Here is a 23513-nt window from a genome sequence, read left to right as displayed (position 1 = left end):
TATGCCAAAACAGCTAATACATTTTAGGTGGACAAATTGGTGGTAGGTAATGATTTGGCCTCCATTTCTTGATTTTTTTTTTTTTCCTTACCTTAGTATTCTGAGGAAGCTAAATTTATGTAAATCATCGAATACAGTGCTTTCTAGTAAAACTTCATGTGGTGATACAAATGTTCTATAAACCGCACCGCCCACCCTGGGCCTTTTGCTCTCTTGAGGTGTGGCTGGTGTAACGGAGGATCTGAATTTTTACGTTATTTTATTTTAATTGCTGTAAATAGCTGCATGTGTCTAGTGCCCGCTATATTAGTGCAGATTCTTTTTTTTTTCATTCTTCAATTTTATTAGGTAGAATTGTTACAATTTGACTGCACATATATAATATATTGCATGTAAATACCTATATACAATATACTGCACTTTTTTTTAAAGTTTACATATATGTACTGACCATTGTTTCTAAGAACGGTTTAGAGCTTTAGCTTTTTAAACTTACATAGTTATCAAAGGAATAAAGCCAACCACAAAATAAGAACCAACAGAATGCGGTAATCCAATCATAAAGGACAGTCATATGTGCTTACACATATTCAAGAAGTCAATCATCCACGTTATAAATAATAAGTAGTTCATTTTCGACAGTGCAGATTCTAAGACAGATTTCTTTCTGCTATTTCAGGATAAACCCCTGTTATATAAGAATGCTACATAAAAATAATTTTGTGACCACGGTCTTCTCTTCAGAAGCTATGTAGTTCATGAAACTAAAATAACAGCAACCACTATTGCCACGAAATAACAACAACAGCAAAATGTTAATTAACCCAGCAAATATTTATTGAGCTCATATTATGAACCAGGCACCACGCTGCAAAGGGTGTCCTATACCTGATGATCCCTCTGCTTTCTGTGTAGATGAGGATTAAGTGGTTGATGATAGAAGACTTTATAAACAACTTTCAGTGTAAAATACAACTTCATTACTTCAAGTTCCCATTAGCATATTAGGGAGGAATGTTTATTTGACAGTATACAGTGTAGCCAACTGCTAGCTCTGTGAGATGATCTGAAACGGGGAAGAAACCAAACATTCCATGGGGCAAACTGTGTCCTGGAGTATCACAGGGTCTCAGAATTCCCACACTGACAATATCTGTTTAATTTGTTCTAATCCAATGCTTACCAACTATGAGCATTGAATCCCCACAAAATACCTGTTAATATTAATTCCATGGAATACATTTTGGGAATTGGAGATTTATACTAAGGAATTTTACAAGGCATAGGTAAGCAGAAACACTGGGTAACCTACATCATGGTTTTTTTTCCAAGCGGTGTTTGCGGATCTTCAGTGGGGGCTTGGATATATTCTCAGGAGCCCCTAATTTTACTGGAGAATTCTGAAATGATGTGATTTTAATTACACGATAACGTCCAAATATTAACACAAGCATATTTTGAATCATGTTGGTAAACATATTCTAACAGAGTAATCTACATGATTTCTCTTAAGATTGGCTTCTAATTGTCTCATACTGATTAAAAAAAACAACAGAGATGGATTTAAATGATCACTTGCCCCAAATGAAGACCAAACAACGGTAGGGTTAATTGTACAAATAAAGGTTTAATAAATGGAAGTAGTGAAAGAATTGAGCCATCACATGATAAACAGTAATAATAGCAATGTTATATCTCAAAATAATTTGTTCTGTAGCAACTATTTCAATATATTTGAAACGTTTCAGTTTCAAAAAAAGCACCTTTTACATTACTGTAATTTGAAGCTTGCTTATTTTATGCTTTTGTTCATATTTACTTTGCAAATGTTTTGGTTTATAGATGTTTATGAGTTAAGTCTAAGAATTTTCTATCTAGTTTCATGTTTAGAACATTATAATTTTTGTTGGCTTGAGTAATATTATGATCAAAATAACTGAAGTCAAAACTAGGGTTACATACAAATTATTTTTGTGTGGAAGCACTGTGCTGGGATATTTCTGTTACATTTCTCAATGCACTGTATAGCATTCTTAAATATTTAGCCAATATTTAAAATTGGTTTGCATTCCATGTCTCTGCATCATCTGTTAAATTTGCTGTGTGGCCAGGGAAGTTCTGGAAAGTATTAAAATCTCATCACGGATAATCATGAGTTGACTGTGTTTCATATCACTGCAGAAAAAAATAGCTTTATTGAACTACTCAAATACGGCAATGTCAGGTTTTGTGGATTTTTTTCCCTCTTGATCTCTATTGTCTTTTAAAAAAATTCCATACACAGCACACGCACTATGCAAAGCATGCTTTCAACGACCGCCTGGAAGTCAATGTTTCCAGATCTCTATTACTAGACCCATTTGCTCACTTGAATTCCAGATGCACATTTCCAGCACTCTCTTAGACATTTTAACCTAGATGTTCAACAAGTAGTTCAAACTCATTCAACCCCAGGTTCAATTCTTCTGTTCTCGTTCCAGATCAGTGATGACTTCCACTGGGCTCATCAAACTTGAAACCCTGAAGTCAGCTTCCACTCCTTTCCTGTCCTCACCCTCACAAGAGCGGTCAGCAAGTCCTGACGATTCCCTCCGTGCCCTCGCCATTGCCTTATTTCAGGCTTGTACCATCTCTCAGCTGATGACCATGACAGCCGCCTACCTAGATTCCCTGACACACCAGTTACCTTCAATGCCAATCTTCAAACAGGAAGAACTTAGCTGATCTCACTGAGAGTTCTCAGCTGATTTGCTTCTGCCTATGGGAGCTGGCCTAATTTCATTTACAGAAACTTCTGCCTTATGAGGCTGTGAATTTGTTGAAGGTGAGGGCTCTGCCTTGCTCATTTTTTTTTTCTTACTGAAGTACAGTAAGTTACAACGTGTCAATTTCTGATGTACAGCATAATGTTTCAGTCATATGTATACCTACATATATTCGTTTCCATATTCTTTTTTATCCTGTTCATTATTTTTGTCTCAGTGTTTTATGAAGTTCTTTGCAAGCAACTGGTGCTACGTGTAGCTGAACGTTGACAGGGCACTAGTGAGGTGCTAAGAGCACATGTTTTAGACTCAGATCTAGGTTTAACTTCTGCTTCCTCTGCTACTTTGTTACTAAGTGACCCTGGGCAGATGGACTTTAAGATAGTGATTCTCAACTCTAGCATCTCATTAGAGTTATGCAAGGGATTTATTAAAAGGGCCCAGGCCCATTCTTCACCCCCAATTAAATTAGAATATATGGAGGGTGAGGCTCATGCACTAGAAATTTTAATAGACCCACAGGTGGTTTAATAGATCCACAGGTTAATATGCAGCTAGGGTTGTGAATCACTGCCCTTGGCTTTCATTTCTCATCCACTATATGGGATCTACTTTAAAGGGGTTGTGAGCATGTGAAATGAAAGGAATTTAGCATAATGTCTGGCATCTAGTAAGTCATGAAGTTAATACAAAACCTCAATTTGTAAACTTCCTCTTCTCAATTGCTAACCACTGGGTGCTTTGCCTTCCTTTCAATGCCTGGAACATATCAAACTTTTTTGCTTGTAATGCCTTTGTATTTGCAATTCACCCTGCTCTTAGCAGATCCCTCTTTAAGTCACACCTGAAGTCACGCATGGTCTCCAGGGATTCTCCTTTATGCTCCATCACAGTACGCAGATGTTCATCATCTTCGTAGCACTTGTCTCAATTCGAAATCAGGTATTAATTTAACTCTGTACTGTCTGTTTCCCCAACTATACTGCAAGCTTCACAAAGGCAGGGACCTCGTCTGTTTTGCTTTCTTCCTCAGGTCTGGCACCAAGTCCCCGGGATGTGCCAGATGTTCAGGTGATAGTTGTTGAGGGATGAATGGATTAATAATTGATCCATCCCATGATCTCAAAAAGGCAAAAATCCTTGACTTTTTCTATCCCACGACTCTATGCATTCCCACATTAAAACACCACAACCAAAACCCAAACTAGTCCTAGAAATGACAGCCTCTAGTGTTTTGGGTTCTAGCTATTGACTAGAAAAACTGCAATCCTTTTTTTTTTTGAGGGGGATGTTTTTAATTTGGGTAAGGCTTCCAAGTCCAAGGTTCTCAGAGGCTTATTCATCAACTCTTGGGCAATAATTAATGTTAGTCTAAAAATATCTTGCTTCAACAAGGCAAATAAACTTTTGTGGGTGTTTGTGCTAGCTAAATAAAGAGGTTTTTGTTTTCAAGTTTACCTTTTGTTCCATCCAGTTGAGAAACCAAACAACACGTAAGGTTAATAGACGAAATTTTTCTCTCAAGTCATAGAATTATCAAATCATTGATACTTTGGCCTGTGAAAAGGACCTCAGAAATAAACTAGACCAATCCCTCATTTTACAAATGACAAAAAAGCCTAGAAATATGAATTTATTGGACATGTTTATGCACTTGCTGTCACAGTATCAGGTTTCAAGAATCCTTGATCAGTGTCCTGTCAGCCATGTTACACCAACTTCAAATTAACCCAAAGTTATTCTGATTTTTCAGAGTTCATAATTTATATTCTGGCATCAAGTAATTTGAGATTTTGATATTTCTGTAATAAAAAGTACCTATTCCAAATTCATGAGCATGACATTAATATCTAATGTCTCAAATACCTGTCCACACTCCAGGCTCTACCATCTATTTCATATTTTTCCAACTCTGAGCTCTTCAAACCTTATTGGAAGAAGACAGTGGTTCTCTGTATTTCTCCTAAGGAATTTGTACTTTGCATTATGCTGCAGTAGGGATGACTGTATTGGATGTAAGAACCTTAGGAGCTGGTGTCACCTGGTCCCTGCTTTTTAGGTCTTGTCTCTCCTTGTAATCAATAAATATTTAAACCAAAACAAAGATCTTTCCAGGTTAGAAATTTTCCATAAGGATTTTCTTGGTGGCAATTTTTAAGTGTTTGAAAAAGCTAGGTAGAGAACGCATGGCTTGGGTGAACAGGACTTATGTTGCTTTAACGTGAGCATTATGTCAGGACATTCTGCAAAAATTGGCTCTTTTCTGGATGCTTTCCTCCTTTTTAAAGTTCCTCATCCATTCAGTACAATACACCCACAGCTTTTTTCTTCTTTTTTAACTGTAGTGTAAAAACGTACCGGAGGCAGATTTAAGAGCTATAAGAAACACCAGAGAAGACAAGAAAGTTTATATAAATACTCACTTAGATGCATTTTGTTGCAAATTTAATTACTCCTTCAATTTTCAGAAATAAATGTAGCAATAAAAAGGTCAGAAACAAAAAAAGCCATCGTTTACCAGTTCAAAGTAGAAAAACAGAAAGGAATTTCACCAACTAACATTTCTTTGCAACACTCTTAAGCAACTAATCTAAGCCCAAACTTCATCTAAAACCTTCCTCAAGACCACTGTAACCTGAGTACAACCATGTTACGGTACTTCTGACAAATAAGGGGTTATAATTTTCTCTACTTTGTATTTCCCTCTTTGTATTGTAATTTGCATTTTCTCTACTTCGCTGTAAACCTCTATGGCTCTTCCTATAAAAATAACTCTCCCCAAACCGCTTTACCTGGTCAAACTTGGGGAATGATTACTAATGAAAGCCACATAAATTACTGTGGGATGGAGAAGAGAGAAATATTAATTATGCTCTTTTCCCCAAATAGCTTATGACTTAGGAAGGAAGGAAAAAGGTAATGAGTAAAGGCTGGCAAAACACAAAGGTACTGAGAGTCAGCAACCTTAGCTGGAGGACCGGCGACCTGCGCTCCAGAGCCCTGATTTCGGCTCAGATAAGAGGGATGCGCCGAGGGCCGCGCCTCCCGGAGGGTGTGCATGTGTCGCTGCGCGATTCTCTGACACCGCCCACAGGGTCTGGGTATACGTCACAAGCCAGGACTGCTAGGTCAGCAAACAACAGTTGATCTGGCCGCCTCCCACCACTAGCCAGCCCACGCCTACAGCCAGCCGCTACCCTCGCAGAGACCGGAAGTCCTTTTGCCCCGGCTCGCAGGCCCACCCCCGCGCACCGGTGGGAACCGGAAGTTCTCCTGCCCCTATCGGCGGAGCGTGGACGCGTCAGCCGCACAGGCGCAGTAGCGCTCGGGCGGAGTTGTGGGAGGGGAGGAGGAAGCCGAGGAGGAAGCGGCAGAGGGGGGCGGGGGCCGGTCCCAGAAGATGGCGGAGGCGGGGGTGAGTTGGGGTCCCCCGGGGAAGCTCGGGTGACTTGGTGCTGAGGGAAGGGGCCTTGAAGAAGGGAGTGTTCCTCGGGAAGAGGAAGCATTTGCGTTTCTGCAGCCTGGGAACCCTGCTGGCAAGTGCGAGGAGCCAGGACACCAGATGGGGCCTGAAGCGCGAGGGTCTCAGCTTACTGGAGAGGGGTCGGTGAGATCCGGAAGGGAACGGCGGGGAGAGGTCCTAGGAGAGGCGCAGGCTCCCCGGACAGTGGAAGAGTGTCCGGAAGGACAGAAGGCTGGAGGCCGGCGAGAAGGGCGACCCCGGAGATCTGATGGGGTGGAGGTCGGCGAGCTGTCAGCTGTCAGGACTTGGGAGGCTCGTAGCCAGGGAAACCAGACTCAGGCTTGCGAGGGGGATGGATCCGAAAGGGTAGGTATGTGTAATAATTTTAGAATCTGCCAAAAGGTATGCTGATACTGGGTTGAGGAGTAGGACTTTGGCATTGTGAATTGGAATAGAAACCTTTGGAATCGGCGTTTGGATTAAGCCAAAGAGAACTCTTGCCAGGACCTAGAAGTCGGTTGGTGATAGTTTCTGGGATTTTAGGGTTGGTCATTGGAGACTGGCAATCCGGAAAAAGAAAGCAGTGTGAGTATGATGGGGGACGAGGGCAGGGGTGCTAAAACTTAAGTGATGACCCATGTCCAGTTAGCCTTGTCAGAGAGTAAAGTATGGTGTTAGCTAGTCTAAGAAAATGTACCAGGAATAGCTTACTGTTTTGTAGGGTTTATGAGGAGATGCTTCAAGGAGGAATGAATAGATTTGACAGCTGGGCCACTGAGACTGGCCGGCGTCAGTATTGCAATGGAGCTTTGCGTTGCAGGGGAAAACGCGCTTTAGTCTTGAGTGCGGGAGGAATGAAGGCGGCCAAGCAGTGGCTGGATTGTGTCTCCCAACTTTGGGGTTTGGCCCTGATAGGGAACCACTGAGTGAAAATGAATCCATAGGTGTCTCTACTAATAGGGATCCCACGGAGAAAAAATAGCCACATACTCTTCCTGTTTCCTCCTTTCGCTGGACGTTATATCCAGTAGTGTGTTTTGTTATAGTTCTCAGTACATACCTGATAGAAAACAACCAAGCTGTGAATCACATCCATTTAGGAAAGAAGTTGATTCTTTTTAAACTGACAGCTGTGGTTTAGGTATGGTGGGTTGAAAAAGCAAGGATAAAATGAAATTAAGTAATTTAAGGACAGCTTGTTTTCATTGTTACCAGAAAATTATTCCCAAATGCTGGAGGAGTAACCTTTTTAGGGATTGAGATTTGACGTTTAAAAGCAGTAATGGGATGCGAATATGGCTTGCCTGATGGTTTCTGTGTTTGGGTTTTAATGTTGACAGGAAAGATGAGTTGCAGGGTCTTCAATGTAAACGTGTTTTTCTTCTGAGAAGTTTTTAGTGTCCATAGCCTGTGATTCACATGTGTGTGCTTTTATTTAAGGAGAGTTTCATTGATTTAAGTGTATTTTTCCCAATTGTAATGCGTGTTCTATTTTGAGAATGCCATTCTAATTACAAGAGCATAGAATAAAAAAGAAGTGAGGCAGTAATTAAACGTTATTATTTAGTGACTTTTCTGACCTAAGCAACAGGATAATCTGAGGGCGTAAACATAACTTCTGTGACTGCTGTTCCTTTGAAGATGAAGGATCTTGTTTGGTTTTGAGGTTGTTGCAATTGTTAAAATTAAGGTTACAGGAAATTTTGTTCGTATGTTTGTTTTCAAATGCTTGTCGCCTGGAAGTTGTTTCAGTGGCCAAAGTAGACTTTGATTTTCATTCACAAAGTCCAGAATCCCTTATAATCCTCTTTTATTTATCTAAAAGTAATACCATCAATCCATTGACAAGCAGCCATAAGCTGGGAGTAGTATTTTTCCAGTTTTGATGATTTGTCATTGATCTGTCCAAATTGTTTGAACTAGTTGTCTTTTTGTTCAGTAATGTACTTTATAGAAATTGTAGGTCAGGGCTCAAGGTGGAATTTTTCTTGTCCTGTAGAAGTTTTTTCTTTGTCAATTTTTTGGGGGAAAAAAGTGTTATTTTGGTATTAACAATAGTTTATCAACATGGCTTTACAGGCTGTTTGTTGTGTGGCACTTAAATTGTTTTTGTGTGGTGTTTGTAGAAAAGGCAATTGTGGTGAGAGGGGAAGTCCTCTGGGCACGGAGTCAGAGTGCTTGAGGCTGGTCCTGGTACTACCTGGTAACAGTTTTATAATCTCAGAAAGTTACTTAACCTATTTTACTTTGTAAAATGAGGATTAAAAATACCCGCCTGCTTCCTAGGATTATTACTGAGGATCTATTGCGATATTGTCTTTTAAATGATATCTTTATACCAGGGACTGCTTTCCTGATCAGAAAGTTATTTCTTGGGTAATCTAAAATTTTCAAATATATGTATATTTTTTCTTAAATTTTGGAGACTCAAATCTGTCATTGATGTAAGAGTAACATCGAAAGTTAAAGAAATGCTTTGTTTTAAGAAGCTCTTAGCCATACATAATCAGAAAACCAAACTTTAAAACAAACCAATTAGGGATACTTATTCCAAGAGCTTTCACTTTGAAATAACCTACTCCCCAGTGTGTGACTATTATAAACAACAAGCTTTTTTAGGAACTTAATTATTACCTAGTAGGGAGTGAATGATGGCCCTGTGGAATTTCTTGTCCCTTTGATGAGTCAGTCTGGCCATTTCCAGGAGTTCACTTTACATTTGGATAGTATGCATTCTGGATCTTGGCACCTCATTTCACCACTTTGGGTCTCATTAGCTTTGCCAGTAAACTTTTAGATCATTGGTTCTTAACTTCTTTTGGATCACGGACTTTTTGAGTACTTAATATAACAATGTCCAGCTCTTCCCAGAAAAATGCCCATATGCACAACGTTTTTGTTTTTTGTTTGCATCAGACTCAGATACCCCCTGGAACAGATGAACTCCCAATTCGCTTCCATTTCTTAAATTTTAGGATACTGTGATTCTAAAGCATTAAAACTTTTTTGTCTCTGGTAATTACGTACTATTGTATTATTATGCAGTCACAGAGTTAGCTTTTTGGACTTATAAAAATTGCTTTAAAAATTCTCAAATAAACAGCAAACAAATGTTGTGTTATTTTTAAAAGCAGCTTTTGGGGTGAAGTAGGAACCTATAAAACAAACACTCTTAGGAAAGGCTGAGTAAACCGCTTCAGCAGAGTAACACGAACAATGTTGAAAGCCTCTAGCAGCCTTGAAACAGAATGAAGGAAGAGCCGAGCCATCCGTGGCTCTCAGTGGGAGAGCGTCGCCTCTCTGGGGCATTTGGAAGTATGTAGGGATATTTTTGGTTGTCTCAAAGCGGGAAGGGGCTGTGCGCTGGCATTTAATGGGTACGAGCCAGGGATGCTAAATGTTTTGCAACATAATTGCTTAGGACAGTTCCAGACAACAAGGAATTGTCCTGCCCAAAACGTCAGTGCCCTTTGACAAACACTGGTGAGCGACTGTGACGTGGGGCTACCACAACTGAGATAGCTTTTTCAAACTGAAGCTATTTTGTTCTTTTAAAAATATTATTCAACACGCAAGTTCCCTTTTGGAAGAATTCACCAACAGAAACAAATGATTTACTAGAGAAATTTGGGTTCCTTAAAATGCATATTTACTCTCTGTCCTCTAATAGCTGTTTTAACAGCAGAAGGTGGGGGATACTGCTGTGTCTACTGGAAGTTTGGGAAATGAGAAGTCGAATATTGGTCTAATACAGTATGTAAATTGGCCATATGATTTTTTTTTCTTTAATGAATCTTTTTACTCCTTGATCTAGCTCAGTGAAAGAAAACTTCAAGGGGTTCATACATTTATTCTTATGGTCTTTCTGCTTGGACTTTAGTTGGCATTAATACCTTGAGAATGTATTACTGCTGAGGTTGTTTTCCAGTGTCTACCCATCTTTTCAGTAACCAGATCCTCTTCTGTAGACCCATGTGCCAAAAAAGAAGTCTGAGGAGTTGGGCTGAAATGGGACTCAAGGTTTAGAGGAAAAGAGGATGGGTTTTAGAACCAGTCAGATGGAAGGCAAAGTTCCAGTGCTAATACTGCATGTCATGTGACCCCAGGCAAGTTCCTAAGTCTCTTTGACTTTATCTCTTTGTATGTAAAATGCAGCTGGCAATACCTACCTTTGGGATGATTCAGAGGATTAGAGTTACTCTGTGTCTGGCACGGAGTAGACCCTCTGTAAATGGCTGCTAGATCAATAGTCATGATGCTGCTGATGGTGATGAATTCTGTAGCTATTAAACAGCAGAACGTGTGACCTGCTGACAATGCTGGATCCCACGGCAAGGAATCGTCTGCAAGACCAGGTCAGGAGGGGATGTTTTCTAGGTTTTCTGGGATTTTTCAGTTGGTGTTTAGAGTCCATTTTCCCATGAGTCAGCTGTAATTTGTACTGTTTTCTCCAGGCTGCTAAACTGTAGATCTAGACTAAGTATTTTTGTGAGGACTCACTGGAGGATAGAATTCCCACCTTGGGTGTCGGGCACAGGGCTCTGTGTGTGATAGAGGCGCAAGAAAAAAAAGAAGTCTGTTGTCTGTGTTTACCACATGGAACTGATAGGCTGTGAAAGTCTCCAGGACTTACAGATGTGAATCATTTTCATGCTGTTTTATGTCTAAAGTTACTACCCCACCAGTTTACATACAGATTTTGTTCCAAAATTCATTTGTAAGGTAGTTTGAAACTTGGAAACTCAAGAGAAAATGTACGTTAAATGATGATTAAGTGCTAGGTTAGGTCCTCCTTCCAAAAGGCTGCTTAACCCAATATAGTTTGCTTCAAAAAGAGTTAACCCAGTTTAATTAAACAAATATGACTGTGTAGAGCTCCCACTGTGGGCTAGGAAGGTAACTTTCTCAGTACTTAGATACAACATTTCACAACTTGATAGTGAATAAGACCTACGTGAAAAGTTTATCATCTATAAAACAACTATACGTATCTTAAGGTAGCTATTAGGATCATACTAAAATTATAAACAAACTGCTTTGAGATTCAAAGGAAATATCTATGTACTGACTGTGACAGTGCTCAAGATATATTGTTGTAGGTGGGATAATAGTAAGTTATAAAAACAGTCTGTATAGTACTTTCCCGTTAAAAAAAGTTAGTATTCATAGAAAAAACGTCGAGGAATACACAACAGTTTGGGGGAGCTGAACATAGCAGTTACAGATGACGGCTTTGGAGCCAGACAGATGACATGGCTTTGAGTCCCAGCTTTACTCTCTTTCTGAGGGTAGAAACTTGGTTAAGTGACTTATCCTTTTATTGCTTTTTTGCCTCACCTGTAAAATGGACAGAACAATTGCATTTAGCTTCTAGGGTTATTGCGAGAGTTAAATGAGCTGCCATATGTCAGGTGCTTAGAGCAGCTCATAGGAAGCCTCAAATGTTATTTGTCTTAAACAAACGTGTACAAAGGAAAGATCACTTTGGTTTTGCAGGGTGAGCTAACACCTGGAATGATTGTGTTTACAAAGCCCTAGGTCTTAGGAGGCAGGAGCCATGTGGATCAGACTCCTTAGAATCTAGCCAAGAGGTTATTCTTTTTTTTTCTTGGCTTCCTTTCTTCTGCTGCCTACTCCAGCCTTCTCACAGTAGCTCCCGTGACTGAAACGGGGGTGGACTGGGTCAACGTGGTGGTGGGGACACAGCTGGGGCTCCGGGGAGAGCCGGTCAGGTGTGATCTCTGTGCTTGGTGTGTGTGTGAGTGAGTGGGTGGTGGGCTGTTTTTTCTAAGGTAACTTTTGTGCAGAAATTTGAATATATAAGCATTAAACATTAAAACAGGTCATTTTGTTCCCCTGTGTAGATTGTCCTCATGAGCAAGTTACATTTTATAGAGAATAGTACAACATTTTCAGCTGCAGTATGTTGATTTTCTGAAAATATAAATTTATTTGTTTTCTGTAAAGTATAAAAAAATTCTGCGTGGATCTCCAAGCCCATCAGTTACTTGGGCTTGGAGATTTGAGTAGAAGAAACAGAAAGCTGGATTTTGATCTTCCAGTTTCTAGTGGAAGTGTCTCAGACAACCTACCCTGCTTTTTCCTTGATGTGAAGCAAACTGTCTTAGCTATTCTTCTAAACTTTAAGTCTCTTAGGTCACTAATTCTGTCCTAGTGAACGTAACTGTAGCACTTAATTTTTTATTACATCATGTATATGAAAATGCTTTTTAAATCTTTTCTTATTCAGTAAATAACTAATTTAAATATATGTAAAAGCTTGTCATTTCATTATTTGGCCTTTTAAATTAATTAAGTATTGAAATCAGGATAATTGTATAGTCATTTATTAGGCGCACATTGATTTCCTTTTTCTTATTTCTTGCAGGATTTCTGGTAGGTCCTGTTTTAGGACGAGATGCAGTACTGTTGAAACGCCAATCTGCTTTGGTTCAGGCCGTTGGCTTTTCAGCTGGGAAGCCATTTCTTCTTCTTCTTCTTTTTTTTTTTTTTTTCCGACTTACTGAACTTATGAAACCATGGCGGAAGGAGAGAGAGAGTCATCTGGGCCCAAAAAGCGTGGTCCCTACATCTCATCTGTCACTAGCCGGAGTGTGAACTTGATGATTCGAGGAGTAGTGTTGTTTTTCATTGGAGTGTTTCTTGCATTAGTGTTAAATTTGCTTCAGATTCAGAGAAACGTGACACTCTTTCCACCTGATGTGATTGCAAGCATCTTTTCTTCGGCATGGTGGGTACCACCCTGCTGTGGCACAGCTTCAGGTATGTGTAGGCTGTTTCTGGAACGCTTAGAAAGGAAATAGGGTAAATGATTGTGGATATTGGCTGAGTAGTACTTTAAAAAAAAATTCAGCTTTTTTTTTTTTTTTTTGAGGTATAATTTAAATACAGTACAATGACCCTGTTTTAAATGAGCGAACATTTTGATGCGCTTAGACAGATGCATGTATTCATGTAACCACCATCATGGTCCAGCTGTAGAACAGTCCTGTCACCCCCCTGAATTCTCCTGTGCCCTTCTGTAGTCCACTTCCTACCCCCAGCCCAGACTTCCACTGATCTTTCTGTCACTGGATTATTTTTGCCTGTTCTAGGATGTGAGATAAATGGAATCATAGAGTATAATAGATTTCTATCTGACTGACCTATATGACCTTTAAAAATGTAATCTTAAAAACAATCTTGATTCCCTCAGGAATGAGGCTTTGAATCTCTTCATTTTGTTCTTTCTTTCAACCCATTTTGTATAAAATTATTTTAAGTTATTTTGATTATCACTGTTTGGTTTTAAGGTTTTGATGTGTGTGTTATCATCGTGTTTTTGAAGTAGATAAAAACTTGAAAGATGGAAGACAGTTGACCCTTGAACAAAACAAGTTTGAATTTATATGTGGGGTTTTTTTCCCAAGAAATGCCTACCACAGTGCTACACCATCTGAGTTTGGTCAAATCCATGGATGCAGAACTGCGGATACAGAGGACTGACTGTAAAGTTATATAGTTATATTCAGATTTTTGATTGTACAGAGGATTGGTGCCCCTAACCCTCACGTTGTTCAAGGGTCAACTGTAGTTCTATTCAAGTTTAAATCTTCATTTTGTTAATTTTTAGATTTTTGTGTCTGCTTTTTTCCTTGGTATCTTATTTTTAAATATACCTTCAGAATGGTAAATTCTTAATGAGATCGATAAAGTAGATTCTCTTTGCTTAAAATCATCATTATCCTACTAGTTTCTTTAGATCTTTTTTTGGTGGACAGCGTGCAGTGGATAAAGTGGAGCATCTCAGAGTGCATTATTGATGCTGGGCTTCCAAATGGGGTAGCTCTTCAGCTTTTTCTAATGAGACCAATAGAATAATGCTATTTTATATAATCAAATAATAGAAGGAAGCCATAACCGTGCTAGAAAAGAATTCTGATTGAGAGAGAAAATTGCATTATGAATGCTCATACTTAATATACGTAAATACTTTGCAATGTGACATAGCTCCCTCCTGGCTTACATCCTAGAGCTGGAGGGCCAAGGGGAAGGAGTTAGGTGTGAAATGTCTTAAAATGACCTCGTGAAACTTACTGGACAATTACACAGTCCCACTGAGTGGACGGAAGGGCCTGGTTGTGGTAAGGTTTCAGCATGGTTTATATACTGATGTCTCACTGTTACAGTATTCACATTAAAAGAGAACTTGTAAGGCGATGATTCTTTGTTTCCCCAGGGTTATTATTATTCTCTGAGAGAACAGGCCAAGCAGTCCAAACAGAGAAGAAAGCATAAATCATATTTTATTATTCTCTGTTGTATCTACTATCCCTCACGTATTTTCCTTTCTTTCATTTAAGTTCAGAAGAGAAAAAGTTTTCCCAACAACTTTTTCTACTTCTTTGTTTAGTTTCTCCTGTGGTAGAGCTGCTGTCTGGCCGCTAATAGAAGGTTTGTAGGACTCAGAAGAACATGTCTTTTCAGAATCGATGAAAGGAAGTTCAGGGAAGGGAAACTCTTACTTGCTGAATGTCTTCTAGTGTTCCGTACATATCCCCTAACCCCAGGGATCTGTAGGGCAACCTTGGGAATGAGATGTTTGGCATTGTGCCTGTTTTGGGGGGATGAGGGAACCGATGAGTAGAGGATAGCAATAAGCCGGGGGTCCTAGAGACAGTGAGGGGTGTGGCTGGGTGAAGTGTCCCATGCTGGGGGAGGGCAAAGAGGGGGGTACTCATCCTTCCCTCTACTCAGGGTGCCTCTTTTGAACCTTCCAGACTCAGTGCCAGGCTTGGATGGAGCACACTGGCCTGTGCTACACACTTTGGGCTGGGGCAGGAGACCCTGACTGAGGTTTCATTGTCCCTCTGTTATGGAGAGGGGTGTGGGGTGCATCTGTCCCTGTGATGCGGGCACTTTGGCCACAAACACACATGTAGGAAGGAAAACTTCAACTGTTAATGCTACATGTCCGTCACTCTGTCCCACTTTCTTCCTTTTTCCCAGCCACTAGGCTTGTCACACAAACTTAACCTCACGTGGAGGATTTGCATGCACGTTTCTCGCCTGTGTTTCTCTTGAAAGCAGTGCGTTCTACGAGGTACCCGGGCAAATGAGAGTCGAGAGGCCTTGGGAAAGTGAGGTTCCACTTGACTCTCCCCATGATGTTGTTGGGTCAGTCGTGATGTTTATTAGATGAGGGTGAGATTTGTGGAAGCTGCCAAAGATGAAAAATGGATTCTTGTATAATCCCTGCCTTCCTCTAGTTTTAGGGAAAATATTAAGAAAAAAAAACCTAAATGATGTGAAAAACAGTATGTACAGTTTACGTGTGTATATGGCATGCATATGGTTTTGTGTATATGTGTTGGTGTGCATTTTCAAAGCTCTCTCAGCGCTTACCATCTGAAATCAGAAAAACTGATCATTGCCCTTTGCTTTTCCTGTCCAGTTAATATTTAGGCACTGAGCAACCACCTTCTGGAGGGTCTCCAAAATGACCACTTTCTACATGTAAACCCCGTGCTGGAACACTTGCTAGTGGTGCTTCTGGAGGGGCAGCTGGTAGGGAACCCAGGGAAACTCCGTTTGATCTCATCTTCCTTCTCCTGCTTCTCTGTTTTTGGTTTCACAGTGGGTGGTGTTTCAAGTTGATTCACTTCTTTACGTGCGCAGTGCATTAGAGCTGGAGTTAAGAACCTCTTGAGCGCGATGGAGAGCTGCAGAGGCATCTTTCTGAAGAGTAACTAGGAGGGAAAAGACAGCTATCATGTGGCTAAAATAACTGGAGAGGTTGACTGGCAGATCACAAGTAACCAGACAGTATCCATGCCTATGAAATTACTGTCTAATTTTAAAAGGAAAGGCAAACAGATCTTTCCTGTTGAGCCGTGCGGTCAGCCAGCCACCCAGTTCCTGGAGAGCCTTCGAGGCTCCTCCCTCTCTCTCACCGCCACACCCAGTTCCCAGGTTTCACATCTCTCCCCGGTCTCTTTCCTGGTCTGGGCCGTCACGGCCCTGCTTGGAATCTTCAGTCTTGTCCTTTTCCACCTCTGATTCGGTACCCCCCCCCCCCCCCACCGTCCTGCATTGAATACTCACTGCTCTGAGAGCGACTGGCCCTCTGTCTTGCACAGTGTGATGGTGTTACTTTCCCAGTGTCTGCAGGGAACGTCTCTGTGATGCGGCCCCCACCGACTTGTGTCTTTCTCAGAATCTTTCTGGACCCCGAAGCTCCCTTTCAGTTTCCAGATGACCCAGGTATTTTCCCTAGTCCGTACTTTCCCTCAAATGCTTCCCTTTGATTAGAAAGGCCTTTCCAGACCACTCACCTGCTGAACACTTACTCCTCGAGGGTCACCTCTTCTGTGAAGCTTTCCCGACACCCTTGCATCTTGCCTCCCCTCGAGCCCTGTTAGTGCTCCCCCTAACGCATTACTCCATTTAATTGTTTCTCTTGTCACTTTGGGCCCAGGATCACATCTTACTCATTTTTCTTTTTTAAACCCCCAGCCCCCAGCAGATACCAAGAAGCAGACACATTATAAGGGCTTAAGGATTTGTTAGATGAACACATTACCTGTCCTGTCCTAGTTTTCCACTTTTGTATATATCATTCAGTGGTTTTGTTTTTTCAGCCCCTTTTCTTTGGAAAATGTTTGATTTAATGGTTTCTTTTAGTACAGCACTGTTAAATACATGACCATAAAAAAATCATGACTCCATATTAACGTTCGACAAACTTCTCGCTTTTCGTCTTGGTAGCCTGACACTAGTCACTGGGAAATAACCAAAATAGATCCTAAGAAATGTGATTTTTGCATCAGAGGACCATCTGATTAAGCAGGACCGTGTTTGTGTATGATTCTACACAGGCGTGATTTTAACGGTCTCTCTTGTTAAAACAAGAAAGTGGAGGAAAGGAAGGCCAGACACCCCTCTGGGAGCTCTCAGCAGTGCAGCCTCCCTGCGCTGTGGATGTTGCTCTCAGACTCTGCCAGGCCCTTATTTAAAGGAAAGAAAGAAGACATTTAATGGGAAGTGACAAGCTCCTTCGAATGCTCCCTCTCGGTGAGCAACTGAGAACCACGCACACTCAACGGATTTGATTTTTATTGGCAAACCCCGAGGTTGGCAGCGTGGCAGTTTAAATTTCTGTGTTTTTGCTTTCTCTCCTCAGTTGTCTCTCATTTGCGAGTCTGACATCACATACATAAAAAATAGAGTCAGTTTTACTTATTTATACCTTTGCACACACGTCAGTATCCTCTATGTGATAATTCTTTACCTGTGGCATCAGCTGCTGCGGAAAATTGACTTGGAATGCCCGGTCTTAGTTGATTTCCTCAGCAAGAGGCAAAGGTGGGGAGAGAGAGAGCAAGTGAGCGAGCGAGCGAGGAGTGACACATGAGCTGCTAGTTTCATGACCCCTTGAGAACAGAAATACTCATTTAGATATTTGAACTGTAAGGCATGCCTGTTGCCACTTTAATTTTGTAGAAACTTGGAAATGCTGTCAGTTAATCGCGCAGGATTTTAGAGCAGAACCTTTTAAGTAGGAATATAACGTGAAACTTTCGGATTTATGAGTGGTTATTAGAGCTTTGCAATGCTGAAATTTGTTGTTAATCTCCTGATGGTGTGTGAACCATCTATCCTCAGCAAAAGCCCAGTTCAAAGGAGCATTTTCAGTTTTGTGGATTGTGTGAATGATGCACACATCATTACAGCATCTCCACTCCAGGTGGAAGGGTGGCCGTGCAGCCTTTTTTTTTTTTTTTAATTGAAGTACAATCAGTTTACAATGTTGTGTCAATTTCTGGTGTACAGCATAATACTTCAGTCATACATGAACATACATATATACATTTTCATATTCTTTTTCACCATAAATTACTACTAGATACTGAATTTAGTTCCCTGTGCTATACAGTATGAACTTGTTGTTTATCTGTTTTATATGTAGTAGTTGATATCTGCAAATCTCGAACTTCCAATTTATCCCTTCCTACCCCTTTTTCCCCCTGGTAACCATAAGTTTGTTCTCTATGTTTGTGAGTCTGCCTCTATTTTGTAAGTAAGTTTGTCTTTTTTTAAAGATTCCACATATATGTGATATATGATATTTTTCTTTCTCCTTCTGGCTTACTTCACTTAGAATGACATTCTCCAGGTCCATTCATGTTGCTGGGAATGGCTTTATTCTTTTTTATGGCTGAGTAGTATTCCATCGTATAAATATACCACAACTTCTTTATCTGGTCATCTGTCGATGGACATTTAGTTCTCTTCCATGTCTTGGCTATTGTAAATAGTGTGTGCAGCCTCTTTTTAATGCTGCTCCACTGGCCTGCTAGCCTGTGATTCTTGATATTAATCAATTTCTGTTTTTCCTTGAGACTGAGCACACTGTTTGTGAGACAGAGCTGGCCAACCCCAGGCCAAGCAGGGGCTTCTGACCCTTCAAGCACTTAGATTTTGGTACAATAATTTCACGATACATCTTTGGTAATATCGGCCATTTTAAACATACTTTTCAAGTGATGTGACAGTTGTGTTTTTATTACCAAATGACAGCATAAACATTCTGTTTTTAGGAAGATTAACAAATTGAAGCCATCCAGCTATTTGTCTTAAATTTAATCTGTAGATTTCCCTTATAACTTGTTGAAGGATGTTTTGGTTGATGAAATACTTTTTTTTAAATGACTAACTTAGCATTTAAAATCTTGTCCCACTAAATGAATAAAATATTAAGGTTTGACAAGTATTTAAGTTAAAAACTGGGTGAGAATGACTATTTTGAGTCTCAATCACAGGCATTTTGCATACAGTTGTTCATAGTTAATTACACAGTTAGCATTCAAGGTGTGTTCTTTCCAAAAACTGAGAAAGACACCAAAATGATTTCTTATCTTTTAACAGTGAATTTATTTATTTATTTTTGACACCTTTATTGTGGTATTAACAGTGAACTTAAATTTTAACCGAAGATTTATAATTCTATAGATCATATCTCCTCCATTTTTTCCTCTGTGCAGAATGAGTCTTACCTGTAGATTCCTGTTGACAGTTTCCTTGCTTTGACAATCTGACGTAGAGTCTCATTAGAGGGCCAGGTTGGAAGGGAGTGTCAGGACAAGGCATTAGACTCAGGAGACAGATCAGAAGCTGCTGGAGTTGGAGGGTGGGAGTGGGGCGGCGGGGGGTGGCAAGGATCATTTCTGTAACAGGACAGCCGCAGCCATCTAACATTATTACGTTAGAACATTATGGTGAGCTTGTATGTGCTTATGCTCTGAGCTTCTCTTTATTTTGGTGCTGTTTGATAGCATGTTTCATGGTTACGTAGCTTAGAACACTGCTTAGCTGCCAACTGGCCTGATGCTCTTCAAGTCCGAGAGGCAGTAGTAGAAAAGCAGCGTGAGTCACCCAGTGCAGTCTGCGAAGCTGTGAAGCACACCCCCAAGTGGTGTCTTGCCTGTTAGAGTTTAAAATACCCTTGTCATCGTTTACGGTGCTGCCCTCGGTGATGCTATCCTCACATTTTTTCTTTTGGAAGGTAAGTTTAAAATATCAGTGATTAATACTAGTTAAGCAAGTAGAAAAGCTTTTCTAGAGAAGCTTTCGAATGCTTATTTATGACGGTTGTAGAGACTCTTTCAGCTTAAGTTTTGCCTGCACACCATCGAGGCTGACTTAATTTTTTCCCTTTTTTCCCCACAGCTGTGATTGGGTTATTATACCCCTGCATTGACAGGCATCTAGGAGAACCACATAAATTTAAAAGAGAGTGGTCCAGTGTAATGCGGTGCGTAGCCGTCTTTGTTGGTATAAATCACGCCAGCGCTGTATCCTTTCCGCTGTAATGAAATGCGTAATAACAGAGCCGCTTCCGACAAACCAAAGGTTAAACAGCCCCTCGCGGCTTCACCGTCGCCACGTTGTGATACGCCCCTTAGTGGGGAAAGCATGCGCGCGGCGCGGTTGAAGCCTCCGGGGAGCCGCTCTGCAGTGACAGGGTGGGGTTCAGCCTTCATCTCCGTCCCTGTTTCCCAACATCACTTAGAAACTTTGCAGGTTTGAACGTTTTACAGGTTCTTCTTAAATTAGGTTACTTAATTACTTCCACGTAGTTTTGGTAACTCTAACATTGAAACAGGTACATTTTCAAAGGCATTTCTTTTCTAAGATTTGCCAGTAAGGAAACGTGGTGGCTTCAGGTGCTGGTTGATTTGTTTGTTTTGTTTTTAATTTGAAGAACCCCCCCCCCCCCATATATATATATTTTTTAAGACTGTCATCTGTTGGTTTTAATCAACACCAACAAACCACACAAATGCTATTAAAGGTGGCATTAGTGTAAGTAACCAACTTAGACTGTGGCCAAAAAGAACTTTTTTCCTAAGCAACGTATTTTTAAAGTTTGATCACTGAAAGATTCTTACGTTTTAATTTAGTGACTAGTGGGTATTTTCAGAGTGTCCCAGCTAGAAGGGTAAGGTGGCCTCTATTTCCCTTCTCTCCTCTGCCTTCTACCCCTCAGAAAAAAATACCCACCAGCGGAACAGAAGTTTTTGCCTTCATATGGTTTGTCTCCTTTCATCCTCCCTACTTCCTCCCTGTCCCCCTGCCCTCACCCCGCCATCTTCCCTTTGTAGAAGAACATCTGGAAATTGCTAGTTCGGTCTTCCCTTTTCTAGAAGATACGGCTTAGAGAGAGTGGAGGTGGCAGGAGCCTTCGGGGAAGAGAAGACGTGTGACTCAGGCTGCCCAAGGTTTCCCCTCATAACTCTGCCCTGGGCTTGGGGCTGACAGTGAGCTGGAGAGAGGGTGGGTCCCGGGGCAGGGAGATTCCCGTGTCTCTTACAGAAAGTGCTGAGGGGTTTTGGAGCAGCTGGGGAAGAGGAAACAAGGAAAGAAGCAGGGTCCTAGATTCTGAAGACCACCTGCCTTTCAGTTCCCGTGGAGATCTGAGAATTCGGAAGTCCTTCAGTGGCTCTTATTATTTGTTTGTTTTTCCCTTTTCTTCTGTATTAAAGAATTTCCCAGCATGGTTAGTTTGGTGAAATCTTTGAGATTTAGGATTTTACAACAAATCTAGTGTTTAGGAGGGCTTAAAAAGATAGACTCATAGAATTTTAGGCCTAGAAGAAAACTTTGAAATCACCTAGTTCCACATTTTCTTTATAAAGATAGTAAGACAAATGAAAGCTTGAGAGTTCCTGTACTTTGCTAAGTCATTTGTACTGCGAGACTGTGCGGGAGCTGAGACCAGACCCCAGAGATCCTGACCTGAGTCTGGGAACATGCATTCTCCTACCCAGGAGCCCCACAAGTGTGTAACGTCCTCTCTGTCTGGTGGGTTAGACCTTCCTATCCTAGACAGTTCCACTGTTTCTCAGTTGAGAAATTTAAATAACGTTTTCTGGTTAATTCTAGAGCTGAAAGAATGAACTGATTAAATTCTTTGATCATTCTTTTCCTTAAATATAGTAATCTTAGCTATTCTGTCCATCCTTTAAGCGAAACCCAAAATGTTTATAAAATTTATAACATAGACTTAATATTAGGTTACTTAGACTTTAGAAAATCATATTGCACTATTTTTAAGATTGATGCTTTACCTGTTTACCCTGGAAGCCTCCTTATTTTGCTTTGACTCTTACTGAAGTTCATTTAGTTAGCAAAGATAGAAGTCACTTAATGTCAGATTCCACTCTTTAAAAGAATGTTTATTGCAAAGAGAAATCAGAGCTCACAAGTGTTTCTTTTGAGTTTGAGGTATAATGCCCACTGAAGAATAAAAGCTTTTTCAGAAAGCATACCCATAAACTATAGGTTCTTGATAAATCAAGCCTAAATCAGAACTGACCTTGAGGGGAGGGGCTCAACCGCTGAGAAGTGAGCAGGCTGGGTGTTAGGAGACCTGCTGGTTGGGTGGGAGAGGGGAATGGTGGTAAACAACAGGGGGTTAAAGGAAGTGGAAAATGGTTTTATATGCATTTTTTGAACTCTCCTCTTTTCTCTGTAGTTGCAGCATGGCCAGTTAGTTTGGCAAGATATGTAGTCTCCCCTGGGGAGATGGATATAGAGCCAAGATGTGGCTTTTGGGACATAGATAATGCCCTTTTAATGATACTTGAAATTAATTCCTTTAGTGTAATCCTCAAGCAAAGAAATGAGAAAATTGAATTTACAAAGCTTTGTTTTACCTAGAGATTTTGGAGTAGAAAAGGGCTGTCCATTTGTGAATGGATGCTTAAGAGGGTGACGGAAATAAAATATCATTTGAGCAAAACTGTCCTGTACCAGAAAGTCCGAGGCACCAAAATAGCTGGGCAGGTTGCGAGATAATGTTCACTTCAAGGCTTTATCTGCAACAAATTAAAACTGGAACAGTTGACATAATAGACAGGGATACTGTGTCCTTGGTCCTCTTGTTTCTGAACTGCATTAGTATAAAATGTGTCTGTCAGTAAATCATACACAGACTGTGGTACCCTGTTAAATAGCTGTCAGCGCTTCTATTTTCAAGTTCCTGTATTTTTCTCAAGTAATTCTAAACCTGTTTGAGAAGTAATACTGGTTTCCTTTTCAGCGAAAGTGTGTTCCTTTCACAACACTGTGTTCTGAGGCTTCCAGTTTTTTTTTTTTTTTTTTTTGCAAAGGAAGCATTTCTTAAATAATGGGTCTTATCTGATAACTGGAAATGTATGTAGGATGCTGTTATTTTTGGAGCGATTACAGGTTGGTAAGTTCTATTAGTGAAGCGTCATGCCCTCTGTGTATCTTTAGTAAATACTGGAGATCGTTTTAATCCCCCCTACTCTCCTACATTGTATTAAAAGACTGAATGCACTCTAGACTGAGCAATCAATTCCCTTCTCAACATTAACATCTCTTATTTTAGAAAAATGAACAGGTGATATTATTTGGTTACAAGTTTTAAGATGACTCTTTAACACTGACCTCAGAAAGTGGATTTTGATAACAACATACAGTTGTCCCTCACACTGGCTGCACTATCCATCGGACTGTGGTGGACTTTTGATAGATCTAGAAGTGGTTTTGGCCTTGGAGTAGGAATTGCTTTCTTGGCAACTTTGGTCACTCAACTGCTAGTCTATAATGGTGTTTATCAGTAAGTATTCTTTTTGGTGCTTGTTTGCTAAAATAAGTAAATGATAACCGAATTCAGAATTGAGATTTTCAAATTGCATTAGCCACTTTAATCGGCAGAGTAATTTATTACCATTGTAATTATCTTAATAAGTGCCATT

General features: G+C 40.4%; 1 protein-coding gene across 8 annotated transcripts in view; it reads left to right on the top strand.

The window, feature by feature from the left end:
- Window positions 1-6116: 6116 nt before the first annotated feature.
- The window catches only part of INSIG2 (insulin induced gene 2), a 29429-nt gene continuing 12032 nt past the window's right edge, over window positions 6117-23513 (top strand). For 5 of the 8 annotated variants that reach the window (XR_010380537.1, XR_010380536.1, XM_064484697.1 and 2 more), the window contains exons 1-4: window positions 6117-6180; window positions 12617-13011; window positions 19957-20081; window positions 23208-23374. Coding sequence is in view for 6 of the 8 variants with exons in the window: in XM_064484697.1 (XP_064340767.1) it covers window positions 12768-13011; window positions 19957-20081; window positions 23208-23374 (536 nt within the window). In the remaining 2 variants the exon portion in view is untranslated. Of the gene's footprint in view, window positions 6181-6217; window positions 6595-6672; window positions 6814-10383; window positions 10584-12616; window positions 13012-19956; window positions 20082-23207; window positions 23375-23513 lie in introns of those variants that run through there. The other 3 variants (XM_031451283.2, XM_031451281.2, XM_031451282.2) reach the window with 3 other exon arrangements.

Source organism: Camelus dromedarius, chromosome 4 (genome assembly GCF_036321535.1).
Source record: "Camelus dromedarius isolate mCamDro1 chromosome 4, mCamDro1.pat, whole genome shotgun sequence".
In the NCBI taxonomy this organism is placed as follows: Eukaryota; Metazoa; Chordata; class Mammalia; order Artiodactyla; family Camelidae; genus Camelus; species Camelus dromedarius.
This window is presented reverse-complemented; position numbering and strand designations above follow the sequence as displayed.